Source organism: Garra rufa, chromosome 3 (assembly GCF_049309525.1).
Source record: "Garra rufa chromosome 3, GarRuf1.0, whole genome shotgun sequence".
NCBI lineage: Eukaryota > Metazoa > Chordata > Actinopteri > Cypriniformes > Cyprinidae > Garra > Garra rufa.
Genome location: NC_133363.1, coordinates 2817128 through 2833638, shown reverse-complemented (window position 1 = coordinate 2833638; position 16511 = coordinate 2817128). Strand labels below are relative to the sequence as shown.

Genomic DNA, 16511 nt, shown 5'->3' with positions numbered 1-16511 from the left:
AATAGATACAGGGTGAGACAATGCTAAATGGCACACATAGACACAATGTAAATAAGATATTGTGTTGGCGACTGATTACAACAGAACCTTGTGAGATTGCCATAAATTTAAGTGAGTAACAGCTTTTTAGTCAATATATGGAAGCACTATTTACTCACTTCACATGCTGCTAACAGGACAAATAGCCAAAAACCTTGTACAGCAGTAGTTTCAGGAGTGACATATATCCTGCATCCTTCATATACATGTGGAAATCACTTTCGAAATTGTTTGCAATCAGGATTAGTTCCTTAGCTTATATCCACTGCCGCGATGACAGTCAAATATTTCAATTTAGTTGAAAAACCACTCCTCTTCAAAAACATATGTGATTTTTATTTTCTTTATAAATGTTTATACCTTTCTCTTGTAATAGTGTCTAAAACAGTACAGTACAGACTTTCCTCAATCTCATCCGTTCAGCTTTTTCAGTCACGAACGTAAAGCAAAACTTTTATTCAAATTTCGAACTGATTATAGCCTAGAAAGTAAGCTACAAATATAATATGTGACCCTGGACCACAAAACCAGTCTTAAGTCGCTGGGGTATGTTTGTAGCAATAGCCAAAAATACATTGCATGGGTCAAAATTATTGATTTTTCTTTTATGCCTAAAATCATTAGGAAATTAAGTAAAGATCATGTTCCATGAAGATTTTTTGTAAAATTCCTACTGTAAATGTATCAAAATGTAATTTTTGATTAGTAATATGCATTGTTAAGAACCCAATTTGGACAACTTTAAAGGTGATTTTCTCAGGATTTTGATTTTTTTGCACCCTCAGATTCCAGATTTTCAAACAGATGTATCTCGGCCAAATATTGTCCTATCCTAACAAACCATATATCAATAGAAAGCTTATTTACTGAGCTTTTATATTATATATACATCTCAGTTTTGTAAAATTTAACCTTATGACTGGTTTTGTGGTCCAGGGTCACATATCTTACATTGTCAACTTGTGCATTAAGCATTGAGTGAATTCTCACTCTCATCCTGTATCTATTTATATATTTCTTTATTATTTATTATTTATCTTAACATATTATCCTTTCTTAAAGGTGCCATAGAATGGAAAACTGTATTTACCTGTGCATAGCTGAATAATTACAGTTCTGTACATGGACATGACATACTGTGAGTCTCAAACACCATCATTTCCTACTTCTTATATAAATCTGCTGTTTGCAAAAGACTACTGAAAAAGAGGCCAATCCTAACATAACAGCAACTCTGATGATATAGTCTCGGGATCATTAATGGTCACACCCCCAACATTTGCATCGCCCAATCATCAGAAGTTCTGCAGCTAGGCTATTCTGCCCTCCAAAGGCAAAGCACAGTAACTACACATTTGGTCAAAATTGAGTTAAGGCTTAAAATGGACTTTGTGACAACTGTTGTCTTGTGGCAAAGTCTCCTGGTTCAATTCTGTCCTGTTTAAGAGAAACAAGAGTGTCAACATGTTTGACTAGCTGGTGTAAAAACTTTAAAGGCATTTTTCTCAGTTTCAGTGTTGGCGTAGTTACTGCACTTTGCCTTTGGAGGACAGTATTGTGAAAAAACAAAGCGAGGGCAATAGCGAAAATGGCAGATCACAGGAATAAATGTTACATTCCAGGTTGTGCAGGGGATGTTATGTGCAGGGATGGGTTGGTGTCTGAACTCAGAAAGGCACGGAAAACAAATAATGCGTTCTAATAAAGTAAGGCGAGCCACTAAAGGAACACGGTTAGCTTCTTGCTAGCGGTAACCTGTTACATTGCAGTACATAAAATTTCACTTACCACATAAACAGAGTAAGGAGAGATGACTGCGTGGACGATGGCGAATGATTTGCAGATCCTGAGCATCACTAACAGCAACTACACTGGTCTAATCTGCTTAGTACTGCCACTGTAGTATAGCGTTACACAGAGCATGTGTGACTACAAATCTCAAAAGTCAAAGTAAAAAGTTATCATGCATTCAAAATGGCAGTTTCAATGCCCCACATTATAATAGCAGCTCGAGCTCCGTGATTAAATATATATTTTCCTCGAAGTGTGAGCTACTGAAATGAGCCACTCTGTGAAACAGCCAATTAGAGCAAAGCTCATCATTATTATTCATGAAGCTTCCAAATAAGGTAATAACAGAGCATTTCATTCTAGGGACAAATCCTAGGGTTGTAAATGGACTTGTAAAACCATTTCTGGATAATTTTTGCCCTTACCTTAGCCATATCCCTTCTATATAGATATCAGAGAACAATTTAAAATATTGTATCAATGCATTCTATGGCACCTTTAACAATTTGCACACACAAGCAGTATCCTTATCTCCTCCTGACCACAGATGGAGGTTTACAAGCCACATTTCCTGCACTTTTCAGTCAATTTCTTGCCTTTCCCCACTTATGAACAGCAAATTGTTCCTACATGATAAAAGCTCCTTGTGGTTTCTCAGTTTGACCGATTTGAGCAACCATAAACAACGCCAGTGATTCCTATGGCGAAAAATCACTTCCTGCCCTCCACAGCAATGACGTCATTTGCAAACAACCTATTTTTTTTTTTATTTCAGTAGATGTACAGTTGTAATATGGATTACTTTTGTGGTGTTTTTGTCATTTTTGAAGCTAGTTGGCTGGTCAGTGTTTATTAGTGCTTCACTGATTACAGAAAGACCCTATGTGGCTTTGGACTGACATGAGACTGACTAAATGAAGACCAAATGATATTTTTGGCTGAACTATTCCTTGAAAAGCACTTCCTCAGGCCTCTTTCAGTCCCTGTGCTTTCATTAGAGACTCTCTCTAAAGTCTTAAATGTGTGTTTGTAGTTGTGTTTGGGTCAGCATCATTAGAGCGCTGTGATCTTGATTGCATTGGGTGTTTGGGGCTTGGCTTTAAACGCCGGGTTAAGATACAGACTAAAGCTTGCTGCTTTCTCAGTGTATTACTGTAATGGTCCGGATGGACAGTCAGAGAGTCGTGTGTGTTTGTGTGAAGTAACGGCGCTGACGCAGGAGCAGAACTGCCCACTTCATTAACCTGTGTAAGACCGGCGTAAGCGTTGAGTGCCGTATCATTTTCTCTCTCAGAGACGCTCAGGCTTCCTAATGGAGCCGCTGGATTCAGTCACGGATGCAGAGGAAGCTTTATTTTTCACAGTATCAAGGAACGAAATGAGTTTCTTCAACTACGGCCACTTTTGGCCCCGTGGACTTTTGGGAATTAAATTCCTTTAGAAGGAACTTTACAAACTCACTGGCTTATTTTGTCTAATAATGCGAACATAAATGCACCACAGGGGAAATATGATGTTTTTCTTTTGGACCATAGAAATGTAATTTCCTCAACCACATCAATCATATTTAATATGTTATATTATATGCTACATTTACATTATATACACTCTTAAAAAAAAAAAAAAAAAAAAAAAAGGTTCTTGCCTTAGAAAAATCATTTTTGGTTCCACAAAGAACCATTCAGTCAAAGGTTCTTTAAAGAACAATTTCTTGCCTACCTTTTTATAATCTGAAGTCCTTATTTGCCAGAAAGAAGCTTTTGTGAAACTAAAAGGTTCTTCAGATGTTAAAGGTTCTTTATGGAACCATTTAAACAAAAAAAAAAAGGTTATTGTATGGCGCCGTGAAGCACCTTTATTTTTAAGAGTGTAATACATTTCACATAATTTGATAAAAAAAATAAAAATAGGTGAAGCTTTATTAGAGAATAAATTATATTTAATACAAATATTTTTTATCACAATAAATATCAGAATAGTTTATTGCTGTTTTATTTATAAGTATATTACATTATATGCATTTTAAATTTGTTTTCACTCTTCTTGCATCATGTGGTAAAGAGAAAAAAATAAAGTTTTATTACAAAATATTTTAATAATTGTAATACAATATTTTGCTATGGATTTTGTGAAAATGACTTATGTGAAGATGATATATTTTGGTTTTATTTATAAGTTGTACATTATATTATGCATTTTAAAATATTTTCAATCTTCTACTTGCAAAATAATCTTTATGTCATGTATTTTAAAGATATTTTCATTGTTTGCATAATTTGGAAAAGAAGAAAGAAAGATTTCATTTTAGATAAAGCTTTATTAGGGGATCAATTATTATAATTATTTTTACAAAACAATTTTACATAATAAATGTAATAGATATTTTACAATTAGATTTTACATGTAAAGTTATGTATTTAAAATGTATTTTCACTCTTGCATAATTTTGTTTACATATTTGTAAACATAAAAAATAAAGGTTTATTAGGGAATATGTTATTATAATAATTACAATAAATTATTAATGATCTTCACACAAATCATTCCCATACAATATATTTTACCAAGTTGCATTTTCACTTGTTATACATTATTTGTAAAAAAAAAGGACAGAATAATTATTTAAATAAATAAATAATACCTTTAGATTAAACTTTTATAGGAAATTAATAAATTAAAGATTAAATTCAATAAATTAAATTAATTATTATACTTACAATAAATGTAATTAAATAAATAATTTTCACACAATTAATATTTAAATGATTTTTATAAAGGGCCAAAATAATTTTAGATAAAGCCTTATTAGACAATAAATTATTAATAATCTTCACAGTCAATATTGAAATGGATTATTTTACCCTATTTAGTATATACATATATTTTTTATTATGGATTTTCATAATTTAGCACTGAAAGTAAATGGTAAAGCAGTGAAATCTGGTTAATGGCATTTGTAGCAAAAAAATAAAAACTGCAGGTAAAACATTTTAACAAGACCGTTTTAGAGTGATTTTTATAGTTTTCATAAAATCAACCCCAGGAACAATGAAAGTGGGTGAAACTGATATGATAAAAGCTTCCAGCTGTACGAAAATAACCGTTTTGCTTTAATTTACTGACTGTTCAGGGCATTTCTGCAATGATAAATATCACAGATGTATTCATGCGATCACAGAAACGCACGTGCTGCTCGCTTACCGCCGTCTCTGAACATTACACTGTCTGTGGTATCAACAGATTTGACCCTTGCAGGAAATTAATTGGAATGAGTTTATATATTTCTAACCTAATCTGGTTAAGTGTATGGATCGCCGCAGTCAGGCTTGGGCTTTAATCAATTTCTCGGAGCGAATGCCCTGGAAAGAAACACAATCTTTCTGTTCAGATGCTGCGTGCCTGCTTAGACCGAAGCCGAATGGAGCAAAATACGCTTATTATTAGTTTTGTGCGTGCAGACGCAATAAATCACGTTGACACAAATTGACAATATCTTAGCATCGGGATGGAATCCGTTCGGATTGTAATAAATATAAGCTCATTATTATGTCTCTGCGGCCTCTGGCCCCTTTGACCAGCTGTCATTAATAAGCCACCTCTTATTTATCAAAATTTTAAATGCCAACTTCAAGTCAAAATGAAATCTTTCTGCGTGTGTCCGATCCATCTCCTTGAGGAAGAGAGTTCAGATCCAACACACCTGTCTGGAAGCTGCTAGAAACCCAGAAGACCTTGATTATCTGCTTCAGGTGTGTTTAATTAGGACTGAGCTCAACTCTTCTGGAGAGTTTAGTGCTTCTGTAGTAGATGCACACACTTTTGAAGAACTTATTCAATCCTAAAAGGGAACATAATCTCGTATGAAATTCTGGCTTCCTGTGGGACACATTCTGAAAAAAAAAATTGGGAATAACCTGGGTATTAGGGCAAAAATGCAACCAGAATGAAAAAAAAAGCCCCCCAAATTCTAGATAATGATGCACCAATGCATCTATTAATGCAAAAAATGCATCAACAATGTTTGTAAAAGAGTATTGGAAACCATCTATAGCACTGAGTGAAATATACAACTAGAATAAACAAAAATGCCCTACCCCAAATTCAAGATAATGAGGCACCAATGCATCTATTAATGCAAAAAATGCATCAATATAATGATGCACCAGTGCATCTATCAATGCAAAAAAAAAGCATCAGCAATGTTCATTCAAAATAATGAGGCACCAATGCATCTATCAATGCAAAAAAAGCATCAGCAGTGTTAATTCAAGATAATGAGGCACCAATGCATCTATTAATGCAAAAAAGCATCAACAGTGTTCATTCAAGATAATGAGGCACCAATGCATCTATCAATGCAAAAAAAAAGCATCAGCAATGTTCATTCAAAATAATGAGGCACCAATGCATCTATCAATGCAAAAAAGCATCAGCAGTGTTAATTCAAGATAATGAGGCACCAATGCATCTATTAATGCAAAAAAGCATCAACAGTGTTCATTCAAGATAATGAGGCACCAATGCATCTATCAATGCAAAAAAAAGCATCAGCAGTGTTTATTCAAGATAATGAGGCACCAATGCATATAGTAATGCAGAAAATGCATCAGCAGTGTTAATTCAAGATAATGAGGCACCAGTGCATCTGTTAATGCAAAAAAGCATCAGCAATGTTCATTCAAGATAATGAGGCACCAATGCATACAGTAATGCAGAAAATGCATCAGCAGTGTTAATTCAAGATAATGAGGCACCACTGCATCTATCAATGCAAAAAAAAGCATCAGCAATGTTCATTCAAGATAATGAGGCACCAATGCATATATTAATGCAGAAAATGCATCAACAATGTTTGTTAAAAATGTATTGGAAACCATATATAGCACTAAGTGAAATATACAACCAAAATGAATAAAAATGCCCCCCAAATTCAAGATAAATGTGCACCGATGGATCTATTAATGCAAAAAATGCATCAACAATGTTTGAAAAAAAAACATTGGAAACCATCTATAGCACTGAGTGAAATATGCAACCACAATAAACCAAAATGCCCCCTAAATTCAAGATAATGATGCACCAATGCATCTCTTAATGCAACAATAGATCAACAATGTTAATTCAAGATAATGATGCACCAATGCATCTCTTAATGCAACAATAGATCAACAATGTTAATTCAAGATAATGATGCACCAATGCATCTCTTAATGCAACAATAGATCAACAATGTTAATTCAAGATAATGATGCACCAATGCATCTCTTAATGCAACAATAGATCAACAATGTTAATTCAAGATAATGATGCACCAATGTATCTCTTAATGCAAGAAAAATGCATCATTAATGTTTGTAAACGTGTATTAGAAACCATCTATAGCACTGAGTGAAATATGCAACCAGAATTAACAAAAAATCCCTATCCCCCAAATTCAAGATGATGCACCAATGCATCCATTAATGCAAAACATAAAAAAAAATAAAAATAAAAATGCATCAACAATGTTAATTCAGGATAGTGATGCTCAGTTCACAGTCAATGCAGTGAACTTGTTTATTGCATGTGCTGTGAGTTTAGCTGGCGTTTGGGAACACAAAGTTCACCAGTTATGCTTTATTTTCGCAGATGATTACAGCATTTCACTAGATTTGTAGTGTTTTTGTAAGCCTGTTTCCACTGAATCTGGGGTTTCCATCAAAATAAAAGCTCTCTTGCCGTTTCCGCCAATAAAATATTAAAAGTGCAGTATGAATTGCTGACAGTTTGCGGTTTAAATGGGTAACGTTACTGCAGTTCAAATTCAAAATGTCTAAGTGTAGAAATTAGAAAAGAAGTATTGTAATTTTACTATTTTAATTTAACTTTAAAAAAAGAGCAAATTTAATTGTGTTCTAATTTAATTCAAATAACCGTAAATAAGCGTTAAAGGGTTAGTTCAACCAGTTCAACCCTTCTGGCATCCTAGGTGTATATGACTTTCTTCTTTCAGATGAATCCAATCAGAGTTATATTAAAAACTATCCTGGCACTTCCAAGCTTTACAATGGCATAGGCGGGTGTTCCACTTCATCAGTCTAAAACAAATCCAATTATGCATTTATGCATAATTGAATAAAGGCCTCCTGTAGCAAATCAATGCGTTTTTTCAAGAAAAATATCCATATTTAAAAGGCAGCAATCACTTTAATCTAGCTTCCGCCACCTGGTCATACATGGAAGCAGCTCCAGGCAGATGGCGTAATAGGCCCCCCAAATTCTAGATAATGATGCACCAATGCATCTATTAATGCAAAAAATGCATCAACAATGTTTGTAAAAGAGTATTGGAAACCATCTATAGCACTGAGTGAAATATACAACTAGAATAAACAAAAATGCCCTACCCCAAATTCAAGATAATGAGGCACCAATGCATCTATTAATGCAAAAAAATGCATCAAGATAATGATGCACCAGTGCATCTATCAATGCAAAAAAAGCATCAGCAATGTTCATTCAAAATAATGAGGCACCAATGCATCTATCAATGCAAAAAAGCATCAGGGTTAGTTGCGTAATCACAAATTAGAACTTCAACGTGAGGATTTGGAAAGGACAATTTTGGAGGATTTCGATATAAACTAAGAAGAGACCGGTTTTCCTTTGCTAAAGTAAGGGAACTTTGCTTCTTTTGCTCCTGTAAACAAACGTGTTTTTTTTTTTTTGTTTGTTTGTTTGTTTTTTTCACGAGACTCACAGGTGCATGCACAACTTTCATTCCGGGTACGACCAGTTGGCAGAAGCTAGATTAAGGTGATTCTTATGTTTTAAATATGGATATTTTTCTTACAAAAACGCATCAATTCACTACAGGAGGCCTTTATTCACCCCCTGGAGCCATGTGAGGCACTTTGAATTATAGGTGGATGCACTTTATTGGACTTGATTTGGACTGATGAAGAGAAACACCAACCTGTGTCATTGTAAAGCTTGGGAAGTGCCAGGTTAATTTTTAATATAACTCTGATTGGATTCATCTGAAAGAAGTCATATACACCTAGGATGCCTGGAGGGTAACCCTTTCAATTTCTGTTTGTCCTCTGACTATAATGTTTTCCAGTCTAATGAATGCTTCTTAGCCAGAATCTGCTACAATAACATAATATGCAGGAGATAAAATGTCGCATTGTGCATTTCGTACGAGAGCGAAGAGAATCCACCGCAAGAAAAAGAGATTTGTGCTCGTGCATTTTGATGCACCCTCGCATTACAGTAATGTGCTCTAAACATTTGCCATTAAAATAACATAGAAACCGCCTCAAACAAACAATTAAAATAAGAAGATAGTTGTGTCTGAAAGCTGCATCGATTTATTTATTGGTTAAAATCAAAGGATAATATCGTGTTTTTCCACGTGCGCTCGACCATTTCTGTAGGTGGTGCTAGATAACTTGATGAGGTCCACGCAAAACGCCGCAAAAATAATGAATAAAAAACGTTTTTAATAGGCCGAAGAACGTAGGTCTGTGGACATTTACTTAAAAATCAACAGACCTATGAAAATGCGGGACATTTTCTCAATATGTGATGTGTGGGACAAAGCGGGGTGGGTCACCCTATTGGAAGGTGAGTAAATCATGGGCTAATTTTCATTTTTGCGTGAACTGCTTCGACCTCTGACTGTAGTGTTTTCTAGTCTATAACTCAACACTGGTAGTTTAACACATCAGGCCGGCAGCATCTTCATTTCTAAATAAATGCTTCTTGACCAGAATCTGCTACAATAACAAAATATGCAGCAGATGTAATGTGTCGCATTGTGTGAGTACCACTCATTGTCTAGCAAAAGCGATACGGCACAATCTTGTGAAGCAGAAATACAGGAGTATCACCGCTGCTGGTTGGTAAAAGCATAGTGAGGGATTGTCATCCAAATAACATTTAATTCTCCTCCATGAAAAAAAAAAAAAGAAGAAAATTAGCCCATGATTCACTCACCCTTCTGACATCCTAGGTGTATTTGACTTACTTCTTTCAGACGAATCCAATCATTGTTATATTAAACATTATCCTGGCACTTCCAAGCTTTACAATGACGTAAGCAGGAGTTTCACTTCATCAGTCCAAAACAAGTCCAATTATGCATATATGCATACTTGAATAAAGGCCTCCTGCAGTGAATCAGTGCATTTTTGTAAGAAAAATATTGAAATTTAAAATGCAATAATCACTTTAATCTAGCGTCCCCCAAACGGAAGCAGAATTTGTAAAGGAAAATGTCAGAAGATTTCGATATAAACTAAGAAGAGACTGGTTTTCCTTTGCTAAAGTAAGGAAACTTTGCTTCTTTTGCTCCTGTAAACAAACGTTTTTTCACTAGACTCACAGGCAAACGCATCGATTCCCTAACAGGAGGCCTTTATTCACTCCCATAGCCACTTTGTATTATGGATATTGGACTTGATGAAGAGAAACACCTGCTATGCCGCCATCATAAAATTTGGGAAGACCATGTTAATTTTTAATGTAACTCTGATCAAAATAAGTCATATACACCTAGGATGCCTGGAAGGTGAGTAAATCATGGGCTAGTTTACATTTTTGGGCGAACTGGTTTGTCCTCTGTCTATAGTGTTTTCCAGTCTATTACTCAACACATCAGGAAGGCACAGTCTTCATTTCTAAATGAATGCTTCTAGGCCAGAAGTGTTGCATTGTGCGAGTATCACTCATTGTCTAGCAAAAGCGATACGGCACAATCTTGTCGAGCAGAAATACAGGAGTATATTGAAGCATAGTGAAGGATTGCCATCCAAATAACATTTCATTTTCCTCCATAATTTGTGTTTATCACTTTCCTTTCATATACATAATGGATCACTCAAAGCAGCCCAAATGTATAGCGTTGACTCAGCAACACATTTCTAACATATCGTGATCGAGTGGCCAGCAGTGATCCATCTTATCAAATGAAAACAAGAATGAAGTGCTTTCAGACCTGCTCACTTGTCTTTCTCTGTGTTTGTCTGTAGTTTTCTTGTGCCCAGGGCTTTTGCGTGGCGTTTATCAGAGCGAGCATCTGTTCGAGTCGGACCACCAGTCAGGAGCTTGGTGCAAAGACCCCCTCCAGGCTTCGGATAAGATTTATTACATGCCCTGGACGCCGTATCGCACGGACACTCTCACCGAATACTCCAGCAAAGAGGACTTCATCGCCGGACGACCCACCACCACCTACAAGCTCCCGCATCGGGTGGACGGCACCGGGTTTGTCGTCTACGACGGCGCGCTGTTCTTCAACAAGGAGCGAACCAGGAATATCGTCAAGTTCGATTTGCGCACGCGCATTAAGAGCGGCGAGGCCATCATCGCTAGCGCCAACTACCACGACACGTCGCCGTACCGCTGGGGCGGCAAGTCGGATATCGATTTGGCGGTGGACGAGAACGGCCTTTGGGTGATTTACGCCACGGAGCAAAACAACGGCCGGATCGTGATCAGCCAGCTCAACCCGTATACATTACGTGTGGAGGGAACGTGGGATACGGCCTACGACAAACGCTCCGCTTCCAACGCGTTCATGATCTGTGGGATCTTGTACGTCGTCAAGAGCGTCTACGAAGACGACGACAGCGAAGCCACTGGGAATAAAATCGACTACATCTACAACACGGAGCTCAGCAAAGACGGCTATCTGGACATCCCTTTCCCGAACTCGTACCAGTACATCGCTGCCGTGGATTACAATCCCAGAGATAATCTGCTCTATGTGTGGAATAACTACCACGTGGTCAAATATACGCTGGATTTCGGAGTACTGGATAACAGGCTGGGTAAGAGCTGTTTGCATTACTTTTTCTCAAAGTGAATTGAATTAAAAGCATGTTTCAAAAAGAAAATAGTTGGGAAGACCCTATGACTTCAACATCGTTCAAGTTTTGTGCCGTTTAGTCAATGCCTGATCATTTGTTTGCTACTGTACTCTTAGAAGTTGATAAAATCATAGTTCATAGCTTTAACGTAAACATATTGTTACAAAACATACATTTTAGAGTACTTTTTAATCAAATACTTTCCTAATACATTTTGAGGCAAAAAAATAATAAAAAATAGTAATAAATAAATAAATACATACATTTACAACAAAAATATAATATATGTTTCCCCCCTATTTTTAGATTATATTAAAATGTATTTATGATTATTAATAATAATAATATTAATAGAGCTGCAAAACTTTGTCGCGATTAATCGATTCAAAATTATTATTATTATTAATGAATAATAATTGGAAAAATTAACATTTATTTATCTATTTATAGATTTTTTTTTTTTTTTAGCTTTTTTGTGTGGGGTGTCTCTGGTGTATATAAAGGAATACAACCCTTCCATATATGTCCTTCCCCAACTTCCTGTTTCTGCAGGAAATACATCAGTGCAAGAAAGAATGATGCACTCATCAAGTGGTTTCATGGAGTCTTTAAAGTAATTAAAGTCTATTTTTAGAATTCTTTTATTATTATTATTATTATTATTATTATTATTATTATTATTATTATTATTATTATTATTATTATTATTATTATTATTTTGCACTGTAAATATTTATATTTCACTGTATAACATATGTGACCCTGGACCACAAAACCAGTCATAAGGTTAAATTTTACAAAACTGAGATGTATACTTAAGACTGGTTTTGTGGTCCAGCGTCACATATAAGATACTATTAGATAAAATAATAATCATAAATATTTAACATCACATTTGTACTTTTTTTAAATTTGTGCTACTTCATTAATTAAAAACAAATGAGAATCAACATGAATAGAAATAATACATAGAAACAATAAAATACATATTTGAAATTGAAATGTATATAAAATTTCATTCATGTCACAATGCAACAACAAAATAATACAACGAAAATAAATAAAAATAAAAAAAATGAAATAAAATAGTCTTAAAAGTAAACTTTTTTTTTGTTAAAAAAAATATAAATATAGTCTCGCATTTCATATGATTTTAGGATGAAATATGACATGTTTTAATGAGATTCGCTGGCTCCTTAAAACTAGCACAGCTACTAATAACATTTTGGTGAATCCGCGGGTGGAGCTGCTGGTGGGAATGTTGTGGTTGTGAAAATGGAAGCGTTGCCTTTTGATTTAGTGAAATGAGTTGTTTAGTGTCTGCGGGCGGCCCACAGATCGAATGAGCTTCAATGCTGTTTGCTTGAGTTTGTGGTCGGAGCAGAAACTTTGGAATGTTCTCTTTAATTGGAAAGCATCGAGTGAAGTTTTCGGAGGGGAACTTCATGGCTGCTTACTGAAAGTCGGAATGTCGTCGACTGGACCGGCACTAATTACAGAGCCAATGTTTCTCAAATGTGTGACATTCCTTTCGCCATTTAATTAAAAGCCTTTTAAAGAAAGAAAACTTTCATAAACATCTTCACTAACACTGTGGGAAAAATACTCTTACTGCATACAGTAATATGCAGGAGTTGCACTGGGGGTCATCGCTAAGAGAACATAATAAGTGAAATCATTTGCGAAAATGTTTAATTGCCCTGTACATTTTTTTTTTCATGGTCACTCACATTGCAAGCCAAAGCATCATAATTGCCACCACATTGTTAAATTAAAGAAAAGAGTTTTCTGCTACAAAACTATTATTACTATTATATTATATTAAAATGTATTTTTTTACATTGTAATTTTTTTTACCATTTCAATGTAAATATAAAACAAACAAATGTTAAAAGAACAATATAAATGAGTTTTCCTCCCTTATTTATATATTTTGTATTTAAAGACATTAAACCCTTATGTATGTTAATTAAACTTGTTTTATTTTGGCCATGCAAAATAAATAAATTAATTAATTAATTAAAACAAAAATCTAATATATATATATATACATATATACAGGTCCTTCTCAAAAAATTAGCATATTGCGATAAAGTTCATTATTTTCTGTAATGTACTGATAAACATTAGACTTTCATATATTTTAGATTCATTACACACAACTGAAGTAGTTCAAGCCTTTTATTGTTTTAATATTGATGATTTTGGCATACAGCTCATGAAAACCCAAAATTCCTATCTCAAAAAAATAGCATTTTTATCATTTTATTTTTATCACAATATGCTATTTTTTTGAGAAGGACCTGTATATATTAATTAATAATAATAATAAAAAAAATAAATAAATAAATAAAAAATTATTAATTAAATAATTAATTTATTATAATTATTTCTATAATTTATTTATAATAATTTTACAGAAATAATCTTTAAGACATATTTTATAAAATAAATAAAGGGGAAAAAATAAACACGTGTGTATATATATATATATATATATATATATATATATATATATATTTGCCCTTTATTTATTTTATAAAATATATCTTAAAGATTATTTCTGTTAAATTATTATTTCTGTAAACTATACAATATAAATATCTATATATCTATATATCTATATATATATATATATATATATATATATATATCTATATATATATATATATATATATATATATATATATATATATATATTAGAGTGCGGATCGGGCCGCATTTTTCTGTCCGAGCCCGGCCCGAGTCCGACAGAGCAGTAACCGAACCCGACCCGAGCCCGACAAGCATTCAGATATTTATGTCCGAGCCCGATCCCAGCCCGACACAGTTAAAATCTCTTTTTTCACTCATACTAATGACACATGCACTTTTTTTGTGTGGAAAGCCCGCTTTTATTAAGCAACTGTAAAAAAAGCGTTCGGAAATGTCAACAGATGAGAGCGTCAGTGCACACTGGGCAAAAAGTGCCGTTATAACACGGGCGCACTATCGCGCTGAGGTGACCGAGCCCGACCCGAACCCGAGCATCCTTTCTAAATATCTGTCTGAACCCGGCCCGACCCGTCGGGTTCCGTCGGGTACCGTCGGGCTCGGCTCGGATATCCATCCTCTAATATATATATATATATATATATATATATATATATATATATTTTTTTTTTTAATTATGCAAAAATTTAAATAACGTTTAAAAAATATAAATTATTTTTAATCAAGTTCTTTTTACATTTCACTTAAATAGTTAAAACAAAAATCTTACATATATTTATATTGTTCTTTATTTATTAGAATTATAATATTTGATATCTGTCTTAGCCGGCAAGTTCTAACAAGAAGAGTATTTTCTTAATGAAAGCTTCGTTTTCATTGACAGACAAATCTGTGTTCAAAGTTACAATTATGTCTCCCTCTTGACAGCAGCAGTTAGGACGGCATGCATTTAATTAAATTTTGTCTGGTTGTGTTTGATCAGTAAGATAAAGTTTTGGACACAGTTGAATGAAAGTGTTTTTGACAGTGAGGTAACAGCTGCGGCCACTTCACATTTCCACTCAGCCTGTCATGAGCTGTCATCACACAAACTGCTCCTTTTCACTGCTTTCAACTAGAAATTACACATGCTACTTGATACTTTTTATTTTATTTTTTATATTAGGCAGCATCTAGTTTATATTGCAGAGTGTGTTCAGCATCCAAATATGCTAGTGTTCAAATCTAAACGCATTAGTGTTGCCATTAGTGCTTTAGAGTTTTCTGTGGAGCAATAGTTTGAAGAGAATCTTGCTGAGCAAGTTGGTTACACTGTTTATAACTTTCTACCTGAATAACCCATCCAGTTTAATGCCACAGACATGCTTGCAGTGCATTTTCATCCTTGCGGAGAGGATGTTTTTATTGTGCGTAGCTGTCTGTAATGTGTTTCTCTTTCTCGATGGACATAAGGTGAAGTTGCTCTTATTAAGTGATGGTGTGATTTGAGATGCTCTTACATGCATTTATAGTCAGGAAATGACCCACTCGGAGCTTTCTCAAATCACACATGCAGAGAGAGCAGTGTGTGTGTGTGTGTGTGTGTGTGTGTGTGTGTGTGTGTGTGCACAACACCTGCGGCATGTTTCTCCTGGAATTAACCTTCATCTGAAGGTGACTCTTTGATGTGGTTCTGTTCTTCACACACTATTGCTGTTTCAAGACCTAGTGAGCATGCATACTGTATGCTTAAACATTTTGCGCCAAACGCAAAGCTGCTTTAAGAGATTTTATAAGGTTTTAGGCTTGGTGACCTAATTAACCCTTAAATGCATACCTCAGGTCTTTAGCGACCCAGGACATCATTAACTACCCTCTCCCTCCTTCATTTTTTTTAAGCATCAGCTTTCTTAGTATTCCTCAATCTAGTCTTTATGAACAATAAAACAAGAAAAAAGTAACATAATAAAGAAGAATGTCTGTTTTCGGATGAATTTTAAATATGTAAATATCTGATGACTAAATGCATTCAATTCACATTTAGTCCTCGAGGTGGCACTGTTTGATAGACAATAATGATGCGATGTTTCACTCATAACTATCACGGGCATAAAAAGAATATCATCGGCAAAATTTGAATTTATTTGAATGACTTTACTGCAGAGTAATTACTATACGCAATACAATATAAATGTCACTTGATGGTGGATGTGGTGAATAAGCTGTCAGCCATCAAAATAATGATTTTGAAGTCATTGAAAATGATAGTTTTGCGAATATGTTTGAGATTGTGAATATGAGCCAGATGCTGAATGTACTGAGGAAGTGCATCTTGAACCCTTCTTCAGTTTCAAA

The 16511-nt window shown here is 34.5% G+C and overlaps 1 protein-coding gene across 1 annotated transcript in view; it reads left to right on the top strand.

Moving 5' to 3' along the window:
• LOC141332534 (adhesion G protein-coupled receptor L3-like) overlaps positions 1-16511 on the top strand; it is a gene marked incomplete at its 3' end in the record, with an annotated part of 176426 nt that overhangs the window by 87333 nt on the left and 72582 nt on the right. Inside the window, exon 4 of the mRNA XM_073837662.1 lies at positions 10845-11645. Within this exon, the coding sequence (XP_073693763.1) occupies positions 10845-11645 (801 nt within the window). The remainder of the gene's footprint in view (positions 1-10844; positions 11646-16511) is intronic.